At 41.1% G+C, this 23,191-nt stretch overlaps 1 protein-coding gene across 1 annotated transcript in view; it reads right to left on the bottom strand.

Annotated features, from left to right (window-relative positions):
- Positions 1–23,191, bottom strand: part of EP300 (E1A binding protein p300) — a 62,726-nt gene that overhangs the window by 15,208 nt on the left and 24,327 nt on the right. The window contains 18 exon segments of the mRNA XM_009895250.1: positions 36–92; positions 2,603–2,683; positions 5,147–5,235; positions 5,803–6,042; positions 7,298–7,416; positions 8,000–8,156; positions 9,120–9,308; positions 9,840–10,283; positions 11,357–11,512; positions 12,019–12,128; positions 12,989–13,066; positions 14,331–14,505; positions 14,991–15,108; positions 15,481–15,615; positions 15,948–16,041; positions 18,655–18,891; positions 19,749–19,862; positions 20,641–20,902. Coding sequence (XP_009893552.1) covers positions 36–92; positions 2,603–2,683; positions 5,147–5,235; positions 5,803–6,042; positions 7,298–7,416; positions 8,000–8,156; positions 9,120–9,308; positions 9,840–10,283; positions 11,357–11,512; positions 12,019–12,128; positions 12,989–13,066; positions 14,331–14,505; positions 14,991–15,108; positions 15,481–15,615; positions 15,948–16,041; positions 18,655–18,891; positions 19,749–19,862; positions 20,641–20,902 — 2,855 coding nt within the window.

The raw sequence follows: 23,191 nt of genomic DNA on the forward strand, positions 1-23,191 counted from the left end.
GTGAGGATCATTCAGAGAGTGACAGCTTTACTTACAGTTCAGGGTCCAGTGTATCGTTTTTCCTTTTTGAAAACTGTTCTTTGTTTATCGTGCTATGGAGAAACAGGCAATAAAACACAGTTTTAACACAAGACAACATACATTCATGCCATACCACACATATTCACACACCAAGACAAAACTTGCAAGCTGATTGTTTTAAACACTCACTGGCATTACAAGGAAAGGAGTTTTATTTCACAAAGTGACAGCCAACTAAAGTATATGTCACCCTTGACTCTGTCCAAGGAAAACATTATTTTCTACGGGACAATAGCTTGTAGAGAACCACACTGCTCCTCTATTCAGTTTTACTACAGGATAAATGGTAAAACTTGCCAATATTCAAGTTTTGGACCAGTCTGATCAGTATTTCATAGTGAAAGGACTATTTGATATGCCTGATATTCTGACTGCAGAGAATTCCATTTATCTTTGATTACTGAGAAAGGCAGCTTATCTTATTTGAGATTCCCCTAGCCCTCCTCCTAGCTTAACTTCAAAGGATAAATTTCAGCTTCCAAACCCTGCAACCCCAGCCCCGCCATTACTCTACACTATCTTTACCTTCCCTATAGCACTTGCAAGGCCAGAAATTCCCTCTTTTTGACAGTGAGGTCCCAGTTATCTTTTACACCAATCTGGTTCAAAACAGTCCAGAACAATTATACAATACCACCCAGATCTCTGAGAATTCACCCCAAAGAGGGTGCTGTATAACATGAGAAGAGAGACTCAATCCAACTTGCACAAGGTGCATTAACCTTCCTATCCCTTTTATTTCAGAGTTTATTCTGAATAGTGCCACCTGCAGAATACTTCAAGCTCCTTATCAGATAAATGAGGGAAGTTCAATCTCCCAATTAATTTAAACTATTATTACAATATGGTGAGTAGAACTGTAAACAGGACCTGACATATATCCTCCAAATCTTTTTTGCTTTTGTTCATTTTAAGTACAGATTGTGGGAAGGGAGGAAGGGAGCAGTATCTCTATGCCCCAGTAAAAGGAGTTCCTAAAAGAAAGCCTGTGAGCAGGTGGGAGAACATTCAAAAGTGTACTTGCTCCTCATGTGCAGCCTATAGCCTCGATTTTCACTATACATCAACCAAGCATTTAAACCACCTATGAAAAAGAATACCAGGAGCTGGAAGTACCTTCTTACCCATTGCTTGTGTTGAAAAAGCTTTCGATTGCTTTCATTATTGAAAAAAAAATGAAATTGTATCCAGCATCCGTGTTCCCAAACCTGGCGTAAGAGTCAAAAGCACTCTATGCTGCCTTCTGCCCTGACTCAAGGGTTTGTGGCAAACCATTTGAACTTGTGTATGAGAAATATCTTACTCTCTCAGCAGCTAAACAAAAATTTATAAAAATGAATATATTTCATGTTTATTTATACACCGATTTACATGTATATAGATACTTGCTTCTTTCATATGCAAGTACTTCATATTCCACAACTTGTATTAACAAAACTGGGCAATATTCATTAAACTTTGGATCTTTGCTTCTAATGGAGTAGTAATTGATACTATCCAGAGGGAGGTGGCCCATTTTACTGACTAGCATACAAATATTATTTCTTCCTTGTTCCTTCCAGAAAGGCAGAGGTACTCTTCTATCTTCCCAAGTCCCAACAGATTCTTTCACTACTGTTCTAGGTACATCCATCAGCACAACCAGGATTTGATAACACGCTGCTAAAGACAACTTCTGTTTCCAGTGAAAGTTAACTCAGTTTATCCAATTACCAACTTGGACAACTCTCCCCTGGCTTCAGACTTTCCTAAGTTCCTCACTTGCTTCCACCTGCAGTGTTGCTGCAATGCCCTCTGCCAAAGAGCGTTCTTTAACAGCCCAAAGGGTAACTGCCTGGCACTCATCTGTCCCTCAAGGGCTTCCTTAGTCTCCCAAAATTCTGTTTCAAGACTTTTTTGGGGAGGTGTGAGGAAAGTACAGGAGAATGAAAGACTGTCCCAGCAGTTTGCCACCAGCATGGAAAAGGCAACTAAATCCATGCGCAGCCTTTTACCATGGTCTCCTCAGTAACTGCATGGCATTTCTTGCAAGCAGACAGCACTGCAATAACATATTTCCACAGCAAAAGGAGGTTGCCTGCTTCTGATTTGGATGAAAAACAATCTGAAGTTGAACACAAGTTTAATAGCACAGCCAGTCTATAAACAGAATGGTACATTTTACTATTTCAAACTATGTCTGTCACCTACCTGCCTGAAGGCATGCTTATTTTTCTGCAGTAAAATACTTTCACTTATTTTTTTCAGAAAAGCAGTGGTTCTCTTCTTTCCCCTCTATCGGTATAGTCGCAATTTTAAGCACTAAAGTCCTTATTTTTCACTACAGTTCAGTCAGTCCAGATTTTAAAGAAAAAAAATCTACAGCACAAGTCCAGGCTTTTATGAAGACTATCTGGTCCACCTTCTACTAGCCTATAAACAGCAAGGTTTACCTAAAACTAAACTCCTTCCCTTTGAGAAAGCACTATAGACCACAATACAGCTTATGAACACACAGCCCAAGCAAACACAAACAACTCACGTTTGAGGTTGTGATGGGTCATCTCCCAGAGAAACGCTCTCCCCTTGGATTTCGTTGAAGCACTTCTCACAGAAATGATACCTGTCAGCAAGAAGGCCATATTTGGGTGAACTGTTTCGTCCACACAACACAGCCCAAGCCAAGCAACGGAGCCACCAATCACAGCAGGCCAAGGAAGGGACAGGAGCAGAGAGCAGGTCATCAACGGCGACAAGGATATTCAATGATGCAGATTTATGGGCCCCACATTGTGTTTGGTTGGTTTGGTTTTGGTTTTTTTGGTTTTGGGGGTTGTTTTTTTTTTGCGCAATCAAAGCCAAGTGCAGACAATGACAAGCATGAAGGAAAAATAAAAAAATAACACACACACAAACAAACAAAGAAATGGGGGTTTGCGGGACAAAAAACAAAAACATAGAAGCAGGACAAGACAACACAAAGCAGAAAGCCAAGGCAAAGCACAGATTAGCATTAAATCTCTCAAATGCGTTCACAAGCAGCAAATGATTAAAGCAAATTAAACAAGAGTATTCCACTTTAGCATACCCATACCCTCTTCATTTTAATAATCCATGCCACATACAGCAAAGAATTAAAACGAGAAAGGGGACAGAGCAGAACGAAGGAAGAACTGCTACTCTGACTTGTACATCAGCACAGCAGTTCTGTTGGCAGGAGGATTGGCAGATCAATGGAAGAGGGATAGTCTTCCATCTTAAGTGTATAAATGCTGAAAGGCCACAGAATTCTCTCCCAGTTGAAAGAGAAAGCTAAACATCAGAAGCTTCAAGAACAATAAAATCTGTCCTCAAAAATCTTAGACATTAATTATGTAACTGTCAAGCTGTATGCTAACTAAATACCTAACATTAACTACACACAATGCTCATATGGATACGATTCTGCCGTAGCCCAGTTTGAATACAGAACAGTCCAGACACCAATACAGCAAGCATTACAGAGCAAGATTTCATTTATACTCGAATAAAATGGTGACTAATTCAAGATTCTACCCCAGCCCTCAAAAATGTTCTGAAACTGAGTCCTCTCCATTACTAAGGCATGTTAATTGAGTGCACAAAACATCTAAAAATAAAAAGAAATAAAAGAAAATTCAAACAAGTTTATTATAAAGCCACACAAACCAACACTGTAGCAGCTGTTAGGCACAAAAGACAGGTCTCTTAACCCTCTCTCCTAGTTTTCATCTGAGTTAATGCAGAGAACAGTACTTCTGAAATTGTACATTTCAGTTTATAGATATATATGCATGTGTGTCTATAATGTAATTTACAAGTCACATGTATGCACCTGTTATAGTGCAAACATTCCCTTCTAATGTTTGAAAACATGAAAAGCTATTAGATTTTTTGAATAATAGCCTTTTGGTCCATCTAGTGCTTGTCCATAGGTAAACATAAGCAGAAGGTACTGACATGATATGAAGAGCTCTATGCCACAGAAGTCTAAAACTGCAAGTTATTATGGGATACTATAAGCTTATTTTCTACTTCTTCATACTAAAAACCTCCACTCGCTGCTACAAACCTTTGCGAAGCCTAAGAAGGTTAAATATAACTCCTGTAGCTCTCTGGTTGCTTTCACCTGACCAGGTGCCTAAGAAAACTACAATTCTTTCAAAATCTTCTTGGCTTTCAAGTAAAAGCCTTAGTGTTTTTGTTGTTCTGGGTATTTTTTGGGTTGGTTGGTTAAGGCGTTAGAAAGAATGGAGAGCAGGAACCAAATTGACGGAGGTGACACAGTTTGGAGGTAACCAGTCCTCTGCTCTAACAGGTACATTCTGGTGACAAGCCAGGGGATATGGCACTGTTAAAGTGTGTATTTCCCTGCTTCTTCCTGCCCCGCTACCCCAATTGGCAAAGAGATGCCTCACAAGAAACCTTCTTTCAGAAGTCAAATCCTTTAATAAGCCTCAAGTCAAAAAAAATATTCAAAAGACCTGTAGAAGTGACAGAACTTTACAGAGCTGCTGACAGCTACTGCAAGGCAACTCCCCTTAAGGGAACTTGGGGAGAAAAAGCAAGCATCAATCTACTGAAGATCTGAACACACAAACCTTCCAATGAAGATCTGCACAACAAAAATACATTTTCTCTTCAGTGTTAACATCATGAGAAAAACAAAGACTTGCTAAGTATAATATGTATTATGAGCATTAATATGCTTGCTGCATAGTTTACTCAGTGTTCTGCATGAAAAACACTGCTGCATGGTAGGAAGCAAAAGACAACAGACTTGTATATATGATTTGTAGATAACTGAAGATTTAATTAAATGCAGGATAAAAACTTAGTAAAACATAACATTTTTGCAAACAAAAGAGGAAGAGCAAAGACTGCAGTGAACTTCTGCAGAAAGATCATTATCACACAAGGTTAACTATTCAAGGGCACTTCCAGTAGACTTTTATCTTAAAACACAAAGGTGTACACACATGAAGAGGGTGTATGTGTAAATACATGCATGCCTTTTAACAGACTGATTGCAGCATGCACAAAACCGCACCAAGCAAGTTTTCCTTACCTGTTCTGGTAACTGTAGTAAGTGGCATCTCGAGGGATTGTGCACAGCTGTTTGCCATAGCAACACAAAGTCTGTGGCGAGAACTCCAACTGCAAAGAGGAATGGGTCATCTTAGTACTCATATGTGTTTCCACTTGCTCTCCATGGGAAGCAAGTGTGACCCAGACAACGATCATTTCCACCTTATTTTGTGCACAGATCTCCCAGCACAGCAAGGGTATAAAGTGCTAGCCATAAAGAATGTTCATTGGGCTGTTATACTCAAGTTCGCTCTTCTCCAACGATGGAAAGCATATCAAAACAAGACAATGGAGATACACAGTCTCAATATACAGTGAAATAGAGCACACTTTTTCCTGCAGTAACAAACCCACATCTGTTTAATTTGCAATAGCAAGCATGCTCTTCCTAATCAAAATAAGCTTTCAATTACCGATTTCTTCCCCTCAAGGGCTTATATACAAATAGATGATTTAAGCACTAGACAGAATTTAGAAGATCCATAAAACCCCAAAATCAGACTACTCAGGATTACTAAATCCTGGTAAATTTTCAGAATTTTTGATGCACCATAACTGTTAACAACTGCAACTGCTGTATTTTTCCCCCTTAATACCAGGAAGCAAGCAGTAGACTAAAAATATTTATTTTCTTACCTTTCTTCCACAGCAATAACCAAGGCTCTGCATAACCGGGTCGATTTCTTGCTCAAACACCTCTGCCAGTTTGGAACAGTACTTATATACCCGGGATGTTTTGCGGTTATACAGCCAGGCATTATTGAACATGAGCCAGATGTCATCGACATATTGCCACGGTTCCTGATACTGTCCTGTGTCTAGCTTCCTCTTGATAGTAGAAAGGTCCATGGGGTTCTTCACTATGTCAAAATAATCCTGCAAGAATGCATGGTGTATCAAAACACTACTACAGAACTGTGTTGTGACATGACAGCATATGCATTCTCAGCATATAAATTCTTCTGCAGCACATCAAGAAAAACAGGTTCCTCCCTGACTTCACTGTCAAACTGCTTGAGACATACAATGAAAACTCTAAGTAATACCATATCACTCCCCACTACTTCCTTTATTTCTCAGACTCTATTGCTCTTCCACTCCTGATGAAATAAAGCTGCTCTAATTTTAATCAGCAAAACAAGAAGTACAAACAGTAGGAAATGCCAATGTTTTGTGATCAGAGGATATACAAGAGCATTAATAGAAAGTGACTGGTTTTAGTAGACCTAAGAAAAAGAAATAACTTTATTAGATGATAAAAGATATCATGTCTCCTCTAAAGAATGCCTTTTTCCAATCCCGCAGCAGTTATATGACCACTTCTCCTACAAAAGTCCTCACAATATGATAGCCAATTAAGAGCTTGTTAAAGAACATTAACAACATTTATGCCTGCTTACAATACAGCAGAGCAGGCCTTGAATTTTTTCAGTATCTATCCTAAAAAAAAACACCCACCAACTCCCCAAAACAAACAAAAAAAAACCCAAACAAGAACACCACCTTTCAGACAAAAAACGTTTCCCAAAGCACCTAACTATATATATATATATATGTGTATAAATAACAAACTTGTGTGGCCAATCCAGAGAGTTTAACACACAGATCCTTGAAGGATAGTAATGTCTTCTGAAGACAATTTTAAAACAAGCAGAAAATATGACCTAAACAAAAACTAGAAGTTGAACAGTCTCCTCCCTTGCTTGTAACAGATTAACAATCACTGATGCATTTATTTTTTTAAAGTGGTCTTGATCTGCTCAATCTCCCAAATATTCAGCCAAATTTTATATACGATGAGAAACATCTATGGAATTCAGCAATAGAAGCATCACAACGTAAAGCAACATCCATAAAAAGCCCACACAGCACCAGAGATCTGGCAATCACTTCAATAGATGGTATACCTGCTTATTTATCAAAAGGAACATAGATCCAAACAGACTTTTGAAAAAAAACCCAAACTTTCCTAAATCAGACATTGTGTAATTCTGCTGCCTAAGCTAAACCTCTTCAAATGCATCCATATAAAAACAGTTACCAAGACAGACTTAAGCTGTTCTCAAACAGGTATGTCATAATATAGTAGTTTTGAATTAAAGCCAGGAAAGTATCTTGCTAAGACACTCACAGGAATTCCTAGTAGTTGGGGATCCACAGGCTGTCGAAATGGAAGAGACTCTGGATCCTGACGGTAAAGTGCCTCCAGTGTTGGCATAAGCGCCTGCCGCAACTCTTCTGGCTTGAAAACTTTTGAAAAAACAATCCATGTTAGAAAGATAGCAGAAACAGCTGTAACGAAGAAACCTGCTAGAAAATGTGAGGTCTGTGGAAAAAAGAGTACAAACAAGCCATGTAATTTAAACCCAGTGTTTATCCTCTGCAATGCCAAGTTCTGAGGAAGATACTACAATGATCACCTGGACACAAGGAGATGGCCAAAATATTACAGAGAACCTTGTTTTCATTATGGGAAGACACCGCTAAATTTAACAGAGCCGGTTTACATTCCAAATGTGGCTCCTCTCTTGATGTCCCAAGAAAACTTTGCCTAGAAAATCTGTAACTGGGTATTTCTGTTGTACTGACAATTTTACTAAGGCTTAACATCTAATACTAAAGCCTTAAAGAACTTACCCAAAGCCAATTACAAGCATGTGTATTATTAGACATTTTTGTCCAAAAGCCACAAAACCCAATCCATTTAAGCCTACTGAGTACCAATGAAGAAAGCTTGGTGTCGTCGTCCCCCCCCCCTCCAGGACATGAAGCCCCTCCAGGACTCCTCTCAGGACATAAAGTGAGTTTCAGTCAAGACAGTGTTCCTGCTTACTTTTTTTCTTAGACTGCCCAGCTGCCGGAGAAGACTGAGTAGCTGGAGTAGTAGGTCTTTCTTCCCCCTCTGGTACTTCAGTCTTCACTTCAGATTTCTTCTCTTCTTGTTCCATTGGGTCTGGTTTACATTCCTCCACAACTGGTTCTACTTTAACCTGGAAAGTAGTTTGGAGCCTGTCACTTCAGCTCCTGTGAAGCCACCCGTTCACATTTCTGTCCTTATCTGCCATCCTGTCCACCACTCTTCCCTAGGATTAAGGGTATTTTTTTTGTAGTCAAAACTTGCCTAAAACTTGAGCAGATGTGCTAGAATGCATCAACACTGCAGTAGTAGCAGTGATGAGCTGCTAACCAGTTCTGAGCTGCAAGCAGACTCACAGGTCCTCCTCCAGCTCTTTAGGCAGGTCTGCCAGTCTCTCCTACACTGGGGCTGCCAGGACGATGCTGCTGGTCTCCACACTCCTAGCTGTCCTCAGTGCAAGTTGTCAAGAGACTAGTAAAGCAGCCCATCATGTACAGACAGAACCACAGCATCATTTTGGTTGGAAAAGACCTTTAAGATCATTGAGTCCAATCGTAAACCTAACACTGCCAAGTCCATCACTAAACCATGTCCCTAAGAGCCACGTCTATGTCTTTCAAACACTTCCAGGGATGGTGACTCAACCACTTCCCTGGGCAGCCTGTTCCAATGCTTGATAACCCTTTCAGTGAAGAAATTTTTCCTAATATCCAATCTGAACCGCCCCTGGCGCAACTTGAGGCTGTTTCCTCTCATCCTATTATCCACTATTCTAACATTTAACAGCGGGTAATAGCATCTGAAGGACTTATTCGAGTGGCCTCTTACACTGACATTTACCAAAAAGCCTCACAGCTGCAACCACATTATCATGGTCCTTCCTGTGGCCAATGGCTTCTACCACCAGTTCACCAGAAAAGAGAGACCCTTCTTTAGGAAGCAGCAGATTAAAAAAAAAAAAGCAATCAAAATAGCAGCAGCAGGTAGCACCTACAGCTCTCATTGAACGCTGGAAGGAATGGCTTGCACGGGGACAGAAAGTATCAAGCAGTACTAGATAAAGATATCCTCCCCAACAACTGGACAACAATCTCACCTCAGATTTCTCATCCATTTGCAGCTCCGTTTGTTCTGGTTCCCCTTCATCTGTTTTAATATCCATTTTCACTTCCTGCAAGGCTGGCTGCTGCTGCTCTGGAACAGTCTGCTGAGAGTTCACCTCTGTGCTGCTGGTGGATGGGGGGTTGGATACCTGCCCGTCAATGCTTACAGCTGGCTGTGAAAGCTGAGGGAACAAAACACACATTACAAACAGGCATCAAATGAACTTATTTTTCTTTCTCTAAGGTACTTTTTATCTATACTACATTTTCACCAAGTTTAAATGCTCTCTAGTCCTTCTACTTGCTTCACCTGAAGAAAATACTGCTATACAACTCCCAATTATAGAAAAACATACAACAGAAACATGCATCGGAAGGCCTAGTATACAGAAAATTACATACTGTTTCCCCATTGCACACCACCACTATGCATATGTAGACGTAATTAAAGACCTCATCCACGTTTCACAGCGCATTTCAAAACATGCACTAGAATTCTGAAAAATACTCCTTCTCTGGAAACACCATATGATCTATAGGCTTGTCTTGATGCAGAAATGTTACTTCCCAAATGCAGTAAAACCTATTATGATATTAAACATGCTAGGAGCTACCTCCATTATCACAGACTCGCACAAAAATAAAGACCAACTGAAAATTAAACCTTACACTTAAACTTTTGCAGGGAAAGCACAATTAAACTATTTCCTTACAGGTGTTGTGGGGTGCTGAGGCTGCAGTGGTGCTGTTGGTGTGGGAACAGATGCAGTCGTGCTCTGCTGTGACAAGGGTTGCTGCTGTTGCTCTGCAGAAGGTGTAACTGGAACTGGAGGCTGGACTTGTGGAGGCAGCTGTGCCTGTGGAGGCGTTGGAGTCTGCCTTTGAGGGGGGTGCATAGTTTGCGACTGTGGTCCAGGTGGCATTGCCTGAGGAGTAGGTGTGGGGGCAGCCGTGGCAGCTGCTGCTGCTGCTTGCTGTTGCTGTGATCCCAAGCCTGGGGGCGTGTGGTGAGGTGTTGGGGTGCGGCTAGGTACTGGAGAAGGAGAATTTCGGTGCATGGGAGGCTGTGGAAGAGGTGGGCAGTGAATATGGCTCCCTTGAGAACCTGGAGCCATAGCAGGAGAATTCACAGGACAGGAAGTGCTGGTCATTTGTGCCTGTGGGAAAACAAGTACACATTTGCAATGACTTGAAATAGAAAAGCGAGAGAAATTACTGTCAAATGGCTGCTTTCCCACAGTTACTGGCATATTTTTAAAAATGCAGCAAACTATCTGTTTTGTTTTTAAACACTATTTCAAAAGAAGAAATGGTCTATTCATTATTTTTTTTTGCTCCACACGAACATAAAGATGTTTTATAGTTTATTCAGCTCTAAAAGTGAAGTTTCATAGAATGTCTTATACTTGTTGATATATTTAAAGAATGGCACACCTACATTCCCAGTTCGCAAAACATTTCTTTCTAAAACTGCATATTCATACACCCTAAATATAGGACAATGCACCACAGTAAAAAATTGCATTCAAATACACTTAGTGTGCCCATGCCCCCACCCCCAAGACTAGAAACTGAATTTATCATCAGAAATAAGTACAGCTTTAACTGTACCATTAAAAGATTACAAAAAAAAATTGTATCGGTCAAGGAAAAAAGCTGTCACTCCACAATAATCTTGCCTGCAAACTAGGAAGAAGCATCAACGAGAAGCAAACTGACGTTCCCTACTTCTTCCTGGCCTGAAAGGTTCTTGCTGAAAAGGGAGAGGGAAAGGACAGAAAGGAAACTGCTAGACTGTAAGTTCAGATCTTTAGTAGTGACAACCCTCCTATCCCCCAAAGCCAGAAACACATTGGTCCTGGATAGACATGTCTTTTTATGACTTATTCTTCCACGATCTCTTAATTTCTCAGGCTCTGCTGCCTCACTGTTAAGCAAGAAATTCTTAACTACTGCATGCTGAGTAACAATTTCTTCTTTGCTGCATAAAACCAAAATTAAAAAAATTCCTCTATCACACTTAAACTTAAGCCTGAGAACAAGGCAACAATGTTTCACCCTTGCTATTCCCAGTGCTGCATCAGGAAAATGCGGAGTCTCAATAAATGAATTGACTATAATTCCAAAAGCATCTTGAGAAAACAAGTTCTCCTCCATTACTACTAACTGAACAACGAAACCAGTAAATGACAGACCCCACTGACACCACTTCCACAAATCAGAAACTTACTTGAGAAACTGGTGTCTGATTGCCAGGCTGAGTCATAGGCATGCTCGCTGCGTTCATCCCTGGGGAAGAAGCAGGGAACTGGGTCTGTTGTAAAAACTGATTCTGACCAGAAGGCTGGCCAACTCCTGGTTGCTGCATACGTGAAGGAAATCCCATCTGTTGGAAAAGAAAGGAACTCATGTCACACAATGCGCGTGCACCTCCATAACATTCTACAAAAAAAAAATTATCTTGTTGGAGAAATTCATGCTTGTGGCTTATCTGTAGGATATAATATGGAAAGCCTGCTTACAGCTCCTCTAAAAGAAGACGGAAATTATGATGATTTCCCTTGTAAGCTAAGGAAAAGGATATTGATTGCAGATTGGGACTGTGACTTACGATTTATTTTTGTCCTTTGTTTTAAGAATGCAACAGCACAAAAAGCCACTTAAACTTGATTTTTAGGCATTTTTTACCACCAAGATCTAAAGCTTTACCATAGGCTAGACAAATCTTTCAGTGGAGATGCAAAAGGAAGAACTACAGAACCAAGAGAAAGAAGAAATAATGCTTGATTTATTTATTTATTAAAAATGTCATTTATTTATTTATTTTAAGGACACCACAGCAAACAGAAGCAAACCTGCGAGCTCAACAGCCCGGAGGAAACACGCACTGACCTGGTTCATGGCCCCAGCCTGGCTTAGCTGTCCAGGGTGCTGAAGAGGAGGGGTTTGCCGGGGTCCCATCGGTGACAGCTGCATGTTCATCTGGCCAAACTGATTCATTCCTGTGCGTTTGTGCCAAAAAAAGACTTATAAACAAAGGCCTGAATTCTCCTTTGGGCACCATTCAACATTTGGAGAAGAAATGCCATCAGTTCCTTCCTAATTTTGTTTTCTAGCAACCAGTTTTCAAGCATGCAGTACTATAAAGGAAATATTTCCTTCTATCAACCAGTTACATGGAATAATTTTAAATATAAAGTGTCCAAGCTACCATACTCCTTCAGAATACACACTATGTTTGGTTTTTTTTTCCCCCTGAAAGACTTGTTTCCCCTAACTGTTACCAAAGCTTTGAAGTTTGAGAACCACTGGAGTACACAATAAATAACCAAATGTCACATCCACTGCTGAAGATCAACTTTCTGCAGAAAGTTGTTACCTTAATTGCATATTAGAAATTCACTTATTGAATCCCAAACTGTATCTTCACTTCCTCAAGTACTTTGCCATTGGCTAAAATACTTCTTGACTATGTAACAAAGGTTTTGCCCCTTCCTTCTGAGCAGTAACTCCCACCATCTTCTCTCTGCCACCAACTTGTCCTCATCTAAGCTGGCTAGGCTTACCATGTTTAACTGGCCCCACCATCCTATGTTCACATGATCAGAAGTTCCAAAAACATCAAGTTCTTTATTTAACAAACAAAGCAGTTAACGTGCAGGTCTTAAATTCACAAGATCATGAAATATTATTATATATATAATTTTTAATAAGTATTATACATATAGTTACGTATTATACAATATAGATAGTATTTTCTTAATCAAATGGGTGAGACAAGGGCTATGACACTTCAGCAAGAGCTGTCCAATTCCAAGACTCCTTCAAAAATCACGTTAGCAAATTTTCTTCAAGTATTTACCTGGCTGTGCCTGCATGCGATTCATCATCTGGTTTGGCACATTCGCACGTATCAGGGTTGGGTCAGGAAGGGGACCATCTGGAAAAAAGATATTGGAATAAGATTATGGCATTTAGAAGACCACCAGCTTTTATCCACCAAACATTTTAGTGATAAATACACAATAAAATCCATGTGTAAAATAAAAAAGGCGTACGACACAGTCCAGTAACTCTAAACACTCTTCAAGAGTCCTCAAAGCGTGAAAAAAACCCAAAAACTTCCTTGAAAGTGTAAGCATGTCCCATTGACAGAAGTATCCTCTGACTCGGAGTCAGCTTTCAGAAATTGAGGACCAATTTGAAGTATGTTATTGGGGTACAATGACAAACTCAGTAGCTCACGAACACTCCAGACTACAAGAACTTCTACAGAGCACTTCACACTGTTACTGCATCTCTAGATTTAAAACACTATGAAAACTATACGGTTCAGAGTATACATATATCAAAGCTCTGAAGTTTGAGAACTACTGGAGTACATGATAAATAACCAAAAGTATCATATCTACTGCTGAAGATCAACTTTCTTCAGAAGTTACAACACATACAGCCACAGCATCAACCTTTAACAATCTTTCTTGGATCTTGGTAACACACCTCAGTAAATCCTGTTCTGACTTCAAGCATACAAAGACCCAGAACTGGATTTAACAAGATACATTCAAATTTAACCAGGAGAAAAAGACCTCAGATGAAGATTCTTATAGCATATGCTTGGAGCTACTGGATCTTTCTCCGTTTTTCATTGCACGCTGGAAAGGTCATTTGTCCAAAAAAAAACCGCACCAAACCCAAATGTGGCACATAACTAGCACTATTTAAACTTTCAAAGGCATAAATACCTAAGCACTACAATAATCATACTATCTCCTTAGCAACAACAGTAATAGTGATGATCATTTTAAACACCACACAACTAAATATTATGGAAATATATTTCTCTTTATAGTAAATGAAATTATCTTTAAATCAATTAGAGTTGAATCTAATGAGACTGAAGTTCTGCAACATTAAGGATGGAACTTAATCTCCTTTCCCTCCACCCACAAAGTAAGTGTAAGGGTTTACAATATCACAGTTTGTTCAGAAGACTAAATGCTTATACATAACCTATGGTCATTAACACATAAGCAAAGCAAAGACTCTGCTAGTACTTCTGAACAAAGAGGAGAAAGTTCTGTTTAATTTTGAGCAAGCCAGGTACCTGTGAAACAAGAAGGACAAAATGATCACCAGCATAATAAAATGACAGTACAGGATTCCCCTGCACCAGGTAGTCAGTAATCCCCAACTGTTCTTACTTGCAGACATCCCTGGCTGGGGCTGTCCCATGTTGGGCCCTTGATTCATGGGAGCCTGTGGCATGCCCGGAGCATTTGGGATCATGTTTTGCTTCTGCAGCCTAGTTCTTCGTTTCTCCTCCAACTCCTTCTGAATCTTATAGATCTTCTCCGCTAGCAAGTGGTAGTACTCTGCCTGTTGGGGAGGAATACAAATCAGGAAAGGAAAACGACACACACAGTAAGTAAAGGCAACAGGTCCCAGTGATACAAGCTTGGGAAACAGCTTTCCACACACACATTTTGGCTTGGGTGGGGGTGGCTCTCCCTTCGCAGGGGCTGCTGCGCTGACAGCGCAAAAAGGGGCACTTGGCAACCATTAGGCCAACACTGGACATTTCTCTTCTCGTGTCCAATACTACTTTGGGAGAATCACAGGGAAGAGCTTCATGCTGCTTGCAGGGGACCCCGAGAAGTCTCAGGCACAGCACACCCCAACAGGCACCGCCCCGATTCCTCGCACACCTAGGCAGAAGCCTACAGCTGGCTGGTTCCTAGACCCCATCCAGCAGTCCCTGAACACACACTTCCTCAGCCTGGGAGTCTCCTCTTCCTCCCCAATCACTATGGGAGAAAGGCAGAAAGGAAGACACGACTGGATGACAGAGGATGGCATCTCACCCTGCTGTTCGCTGATTCGTACATATCCCCTTCCACTTTCCGAGCATAAGCCACCAGATTCTCCATACGCCGATCCTTCAGTGCTGCAGGGTCAGGAGTAGGAAATATGGCTTGGACTCTAGGGGGAGGGAAAAAAGCACACAAGTGATTAGAATATCCCCACACAGGGACATCAGCACTAACCCCGGTGATCTGAACGCGAAGCAGCAAGCAAATCTTGCAACAGACTGAGGCACTTGTTACAGCTCCCTGGGAACATTGCCCCCATGTAGATGCCTTGAGAAGAGAGCGGGACGCTTCTAATACAACAGCCCCAAACCAGCAGATGTAGCTCCATCTTTTGGGCTTCTGCTTTCCCTTCCCATGGGCCCTGACAAAACTCAGTCCGTGGCCCTCTGGTTTTGGAAGCCGGGCTTCCTCCTGCCCCGCACATACACCTCAGAGGCAGCAACTCACCTAGCAGGAGATTGTTTTGATATGAGCTACTCACAATTTATGAACAAGGTGGTTTCGGAGATCCTGAGTAATGTCTTCATGCCACTGCTTTCGAATTCCAGTATTGGATGGTTGAGCTGTTGGCATGGCTCCCAAACTGGCAACGTTGGCGCTTTCACTCATCATAGGGCTTCAAAAACAGAGCAAGAATTGAGGGCAAAAGTCTAGCCCAAGCTTAGTCATCTTACAGTCATAGCCTCTTTTAGAATAATGTTAGGACAAAGTGCTAGTTCAGCCATTCCCTAATCAATGGACAAACTCTGCAGAAATAGCTGCACAGACACCAAAACAACGCCATGAAAGAGTACATGCTGTCCTACCCAAGGATTTGGAAAACTGCAACAAAAGCTACAAAATCCAAAGGGAGAGATAGCCATCAATGGCATTTACCCCACTGTTTATGCAGGAAGTGCCATGAGATCAAAACAAAATCAGTGGGGTGCAAAGAATAATTCAACTTACTTTTGAGAATTCATGGTTGAATGTAACATTGAGTCAGGCAGCAGATTAGAGGTTTGAACCCCTACTCCTCCATTCACTCCCATTGGATTTGCACCTAGAAAACAGATAAGTATTCTTAAATGAACGGCCCATTTACTGTGTAAAATCAGTAATTGCTCAGCAGTAACAAGGGTCTAGACTTTCAAATACTTTGACTTTTGTGAAGGCAGTTTAATTGCCCGTTGCTCTCTTTACCCGCTTCCTTTTACAAACCTAGAAAAAGTCTGTGGCACAACACTAGTGACCTCCAGGTGAAGCATCACACCACATTACTCCTCTGCACATCTTCCTGAACTTCTCAGGAAACAAAAAATTTCAATTTGCTGCAAACACTATGTATCAGAGTTCTTTTCTGTGCCTCCCTAACTAAAGATTAAGCATTACCAACCACTTCTGTTTTTTTTATTTAGAAGCAGTTGGGTTTTTTTTGTCATTCAGGGGCTCACGATATATATTCACAAAGGCTTCTAAAACTTAAAACATCAGATACCACCTACATCTGACAAGGTCCCCTCTCACCCACTCCATACTTAAGGATCCTACAACTAACTCCAATGTTTGTACGAAGAAGGAAAATCTGACAATCCTTTGCAGCAAAAGCCTCTAGTAATTTGTTACGTACCAAAATCTGCTTTTCTGAATCACAGCTTTTCTCAATCACCATAAAAAATTGCTTATTTTCTTCACACACTACAGTTAAGACGCAAATAGTGAAGAAAAATGCAGCACATTTGTCTGGGGCTTCCAAATAGATCACTTTGTGAAGTTGAGAGTAGCAGTACCATTACCAAGCTTCACATGTATTTAGGATATCTGAATCCTACAGAATCAGTACTTCAAGCAAAATCAGATGCTGCATACAAGAGAAATCCACTGAAATTAAGTATATCAAGCCTAATACATACCTCTAATATCACAACCAAGTGTTTAACAGTCTTTTCACAAAGCTGCCTCCAGCCTCCCTTCCCTTAGTAACTTTATTCTCCTTCCCAGATTCATTTTGCCATCTAAGAGCAAGCTAGTGTAAAAGACAACTCTCAACCTTTGCGTTAACTCTCCCTTTTCAACTGCCAAAACCAACCATTTGTTTGATCGACTTAGGACTGCATCACTTAACATCACAGTCCTCGCCAAATCCTGCTGTTTCTCCTAAACTAGTCCTGCTGTCATGTAGGCCATGACCTCATGATTCCTATCTCACTTGTAATTCCCTCCTTAGCCGTCCACTACTAATAATGAAACAATAGTCAAAAGCCTACACTCTCCATGTTTGTCCTTCCTACATTAAGCTTCAGTTCTTTACTCTCCAAGAGCTTTTCAACTCCATTTCATTGGACTTTCTTATCAGTGCTACAAGGAATACCCAATAAGAACAGGCCAAAACTCTGTGTCGATAAATTAAAACCAAAACAAAACAACTGAGAACCATTTTGCTTCAGAAAAATGGATGACATTCCTTTCAACCTTTTTAAGGCACTCACTGCAACATTCTGAATCTTCCAGAAATTCATCTAGTTGTAAAAACACTCTAAGGCACAGTAGAAAACCATATTATTTTAATCATATTGCTTTAACACTAAGCTCTCAGGACCTAAACTCCACCCACTTTAAAAAAAAAGCAAAAAAAAAGCTTTACACACTGGAAGGCAAAGTTTTAGCAGCATACATGCAGTCTGTGAGCACCAGCCATCTCATTAACAAGTCTACTCTACCCAACAGTCTTTTCCTGAGTAACTTGGAAGTAGCACATCCTTTGGTGCAGAAACAGCACAAACTGCAGCCTATAACCAAATGCTACTTCCCTCTGCAATCTCTCAGGTCCTTCCCCATGGAATTCCCGCACATACACAGAACTCATTATGTATATGAACTTATCATAGGGCACATAGGCAGGATCACTATAATCCCATACAAGCTTGTGATGGTTCTCTACCAGATCATCTTTCCTCTTTTCCACTAAAAAAAGCACCTCTACTTAAGCAACTCAAGCAAAGAGCTGGGGGTGTGAAAAACCCCTATGATGTAATCTCAGGCAACCAAAATTAGATTTGATGGTTCATTTGACACCAGTGACAGCCAGGTTAGAATTAATTGCACTTCAAATTAAAATTCTTATATAGTCTTTTATGATTTTGCAATAAGCCACCCAGAAAACTTACAGTTACATGATTCCACATGACAGGATTCAGGGAGAAAGTCTGTTATTTACTACTTTTCATTTTTAAAACAAACATTACATATCTGAGACACGATTGTAAAATGCTGCAGTCTGAGTGACAAGTAAGTACACTTGAATCCAGGCATTCCAATGCGTGCATTTCCAATTAAGAACTCCTAAAAAGCCCCAAACTTGCATTACAGTAGAATTATAAAGCTACAAGACAGCATTAAATACAATGGTGTAGAAAACTGGTTCTCAAAAACCCCACAAAATAGTAATTTTTCAACGGAAATACTTTTCCCAAATAACTTGTTTTCCTACGGAAGGCACCTGGGCCCTTTAATGTTCCTGTTCCACTGTGTGGCTTGATATCTCAAGTCTAAAATACTGCAAAGCCATACCTTCTGCAAATTAACTAGTAAGCTAGTAGGTTAAGAAAATTTGCATTAGATATAGCATGGGAAAGTTGCCTGTAGTTGGTATTTTAACACTAGCAGATAAACTTACTCATAGGATTCATCGGGCGCAGACCCTGAGGTGACTGTCCCTGTTGCTGATTCTTCACTTGAGGCTGGGGCTGCGTCTGCATCTGGTTCCCTTGATAGGTCAGTCCAAGGGCTGCGTAGGCTCTCTCGATGGAGCTGGGGTCTATCTGACTGGTAGTGTTTATGCTGGGTGTTGTCTGCTGCCCCACGCCCACGGAGCCAGTATTTGCAAGTCCTACTGCAGCTCCGCCCAGCAGCGCTGGAAGAGACATAGCAAGTTAATAGTAAAAGCAGGAGGCAGCCAAAGAGGTCTGCAAAAACAGGGAAAGAACATGAAGAGTTCACTGGCTGCTCAGAACTAAAGCATCTCCTTCTAGGAGCACGCAGAGAAGGGGCCTGGTCTGGAAAACCTGTCATGAAACAGGGAGACAAGTTTTGACCCAATCAGCCATTCCAACAATATGCTGTTTTCCCTTTGAGCTGCTGAGAGGAAATCCCACTCAGTATTCAGGACACATCTGTTTGCTTCAAACTGAAAACAGACGTACGCCACGTCACAGAGGCTAAACGCAGAAGAGTACATACAGGTCTTTTTTTTTTATTTTCTTAAAACAAGAAATATCTCCGCTCCCATCAGTCATGAGAGAAGCCCAAAATAACATTAAGAAAGGAGAAAAGTCTTGCCGAAGATTTTGGCAGGAAGACCAAGGACACAAAGAGAAAGGGGAAGAGACATTTGATGCAAGCAAAGGATGAAGACAGAACCAAATATCATCAGGGCTGAAATGACACAACCCTGTATGTGCGCACATCTGTCTCCAGAAGCTGGCCAGATGGGAGAGGTGGTAGTGAAAAACAAATCACCTGGTTAAGAGAAGACGACTTGTTCACCCTTACCACTCTCCTGCTAGGAAAATCCAATAAAGTTAGAAAGCCTCCATAAACACTAGCTAACAGAAACAGAAAAATACTCTGCAACTCCAAAGCAAGAGGAAAATCCTGTTACATGTTCCCAGGTTCAAGAGCATCACCACTACAACCTGGGTGCAAGAAAGTTTAACTCCTGACGTGCATTTTATCATTTATCCAATACACAGAATTCCCCAGTAGACTTACATTGTTGATTTCTTTTGTCCCCAGCATTTTTGAGAGGCAAACATACAGGACAGTCATGTCTCGTACAATTCTTCCAGTGAGAGATGATTTGTCGGGAAGACGCGCAATGTGCCACTGAGAAAGGAAGGGGAACAAAAAACCTTTACAAACTACTGCCAGTATCTCCACATGGTCAACACAAACCGGGTAGGGACCAACTATTTCTCTTGGGACACACATCTCTATCAATATGGGTTAGTAAAGTATTACTTGAAATAGTTCAGCACTAACTAGCCCTGAAAATGTAGCTAGGTATCTTCAAGTACTATTGGCTCAACTAAAGCTTACTTTTAAGATTTACGTTATACACCCGAGCCTATGTCTCCCTGGCTCGAAGGATAACACCATATACATCACCAGGTAGACTGGACCAAGCAATTGAGATGCCATCAATTGGCACAACCCAGGCGAGCTTAAGCTACCAAAAAGGTAGCATACATTTTCCTTGGCTACTAGGATAGACTAAGAGTTCACCGGTGCCAGTGGCAGCTTAATTCCTGGCTAGCTATTGCTTGAGATTTGTCTCTTCCATTTAAGGGAGGCAGGTAGACTTCTACTTGCAGATTCCTACTTTGTGTCTACCCTTACCAGAAGGCAGCATCCAAAAGATCCTACAGTGAATTACAAAGTTAAGCAAAAGATCTTCACTCACCTCTTTGCGCTATCTTGCCCCCTCTAACTTGCCTAAACTTGAAAGGCTCGGAGGAGGTTTACGATTCCCATTCTTAAGGGGACAAAACAGGTTAAAAAAAATTTCTACTTCCCAAGCCACCCACTAGTTCTCCATCTCTTTCTGGAGCGCCTCTCATCCTGCAAATGCTGACAGCATCTATATAACCACACCTCCACTTACCTTGGCAAGATTTGCCAGCTTGACAATGTGTCATGTGGTTCAGGACATTCTTCATGGTTCGGCAGTGAGGGAGGTTGCACTGTCGCACCTCCCCGTTGGCTTGCTCTCGCCGCTGACACTTGTGAGCGTGTAAGAGGAGAACTAGTTGCTGCTGAATGAGCTTGCGTTTTTCTGGATCTGCTGTTGGTGCTCCAGACCCCATTCCTTGAGAAGCTGCTGGCCCCATCCCAGCTTGTTGAACCTGGGGAGCCTGCTGCTGGCCCTAGAGAAGAAGGTAGAAAGGAAATTTCCAGAAATAAATGTAGTTTTGAGAATTTACAGTTAGCAAGTAAACAGCAACAACAACAAAAAAAAAAAAAATCAAAGAAGAGAAACAACTACTACATTTTGTAATTAAGGGAATATCCCACCTGTCTGTAGTTCTGGATGACCCACAATGCACCCCTTAGCAACAGTGCTGGCAATAATTCTCTTGCCAAGCATAATTTCTTCCCCATATCACTCTCCTATTCCTAGCTCTTGCCTTATCAAAGACCAGCAGAACTTAACTTCGCACGTGCTCACAGGTTAATTTGTGGTGCTAGACCAACCAGAAAATATTAATAGCACTTCAGCCTCAAATCTCCTACTCATTTTGGAGGCTCGAAAGTTGCATCCACAATTCTTGCATTAATGAAAGAAAACCCCTTTTAGAGTGAATAGTCTTCCCTCTATTTCAGTATAAGATACCTCAATTTAACTGTTCCTAGAAATGGAGACTGAAGGGGAAGTTATGGAACCTTTTTCCATCAGGAAACAGGCATTTCAAAAAAGCATCTCCTAGTCTCTGCCAGAGATGAAGCACAACTTCAGGATATACGCCACAGAACTAATGTCAAGTATGGCAACATCTAGTACTGCTTCTGTACTTGTTTATTTTTTCCACACCTCTTTGTATTTTTTCCAGGTGACATCTCAGGGGTACTCAGCAAAGGAGAGGCGCTCAGGGACTCTATGTTCCTTGTATGACTTCAGTTCAACAGCCTTCAGTTTCTAACAGTCTCCTCACAGAGGGTTTCAGAGGATATTTCTGGCGATCTCCAGATTTTTAGAGCTCAGCTACCTGCATTCCTAAACTCCAGTTCTCCTGTAGCTTTTCAATACTAGTATTAACCTTTTGCTTTACAAGGAGTCTTCACCAGTTACCCAGTTCCCTCAGGGTTTCTATATGCTCCGATACGACCGTAACTGCCTTTTTTGCAGCCTGTCATTCTAAACATCAATTGAGATGGCAGCAACTTTTCATTCCTAGGTTCAGCTGGGTAGCAATTCAACTTCAAAAGAGTTATATACTCTACACTGTACACAAGCTTGACAGCTGGGGTTCTGAACAGCAAGTTCTGGCTGCATCTTTATTGGTTCATACAACCAACTGGTTGTGCTAGACTTCCAGTGTTTCAGGCTCAACTTAAAAACATTAAATAAAACTCTAGGGATTGAACTCTTTTCAATTCAAAGGCACAAAAGTTACCCGGAAATGGCTTTTCAGCAAGAGTTAATAAGATCAAGAGACTGACCCCCTCCAAGGAGATAGAGGGGGAAGGCAAAAAAAAAAAATTGAAGTAGGGAGAAACATAAACTATATTCTATAAACTATAAATAAACTATATATAAATAAAATATATATAAAAACTATATATAAACTATATATATAAACTCTAAGTGTGAATTTGTTTCCCAAATTAAAAAAAAATATATGTAGGGGGGGAAAAAGGAAGGACATGCGTGTCATACCTCTAACCAATTTAAGCTTCTACAATGAGGCAAACACATTCCGCCACCTGTCTTAAGCTCAAGCCAGCGAACCTAATGTTGAGGCTTATCATTTATAAGCTTGAGCCATTCACTTTTTGGCCATCCACTTTTTTTCCCCCCAACTCTCACTTCCCCTTAAGTCCTGCTGCGATAACAGTGTGGGGAGGAGGGCATAAGCAGGAGCAACAGGGCTACTACAGCAATAATTGCCAGGGAACCTCTAGCATCAGGGATGTCATGCGTGTTCGTGTAATTCAGAACAGGAATGAACGCACGACTGGGGCTTCTAGACCCTATCCTAGGTAATACCTGTTTGAGAAGAGATATGTCTCTCTCCCAAAAACATCAGTGAGTTCAAGCAGGAAAACAATCCTCAAGATGAACCTACACTGAGGAGAAGGGGCCCAGTGGACCAACGACAATAGAAGAGATGAGCAAGGAGAGCAGAGGTGTCCAAAACAGGTGCCACAGTTCCCTTCAGTTAAGGAGGACATTTCTTCTCTGCTAATAGGGTTTGAAGGGCAAAGAGTGGAGGTACAGCTTATCAACAGAAAAAGTACAACTCAGCCCTCTCCTTCACATCAGCCCTTTTAGGAGTTGAGGCAAGTGCATTATGCGTGGATTCAGAGCATGCATTCATAGTGGATTTGACAGCCGCAAAAACTTAAAACGTGGCAACGCCAGAGCATATTGCTCAACTTTGGTCTGCTACAACATTTGCCAGAGACACCTTTCATTCTACTTACCATGTTAGGCA

The sequence above is a fragment of the Charadrius vociferus genome, unplaced genomic scaffold, assembly GCF_000708025.1.
Source record: "Charadrius vociferus isolate BGI_N301 unplaced genomic scaffold, ASM70802v2 scaffold251, whole genome shotgun sequence".
In the NCBI taxonomy this organism is placed as follows: Eukaryota; Metazoa; Chordata; class Aves; order Charadriiformes; family Charadriidae; genus Charadrius; species Charadrius vociferus.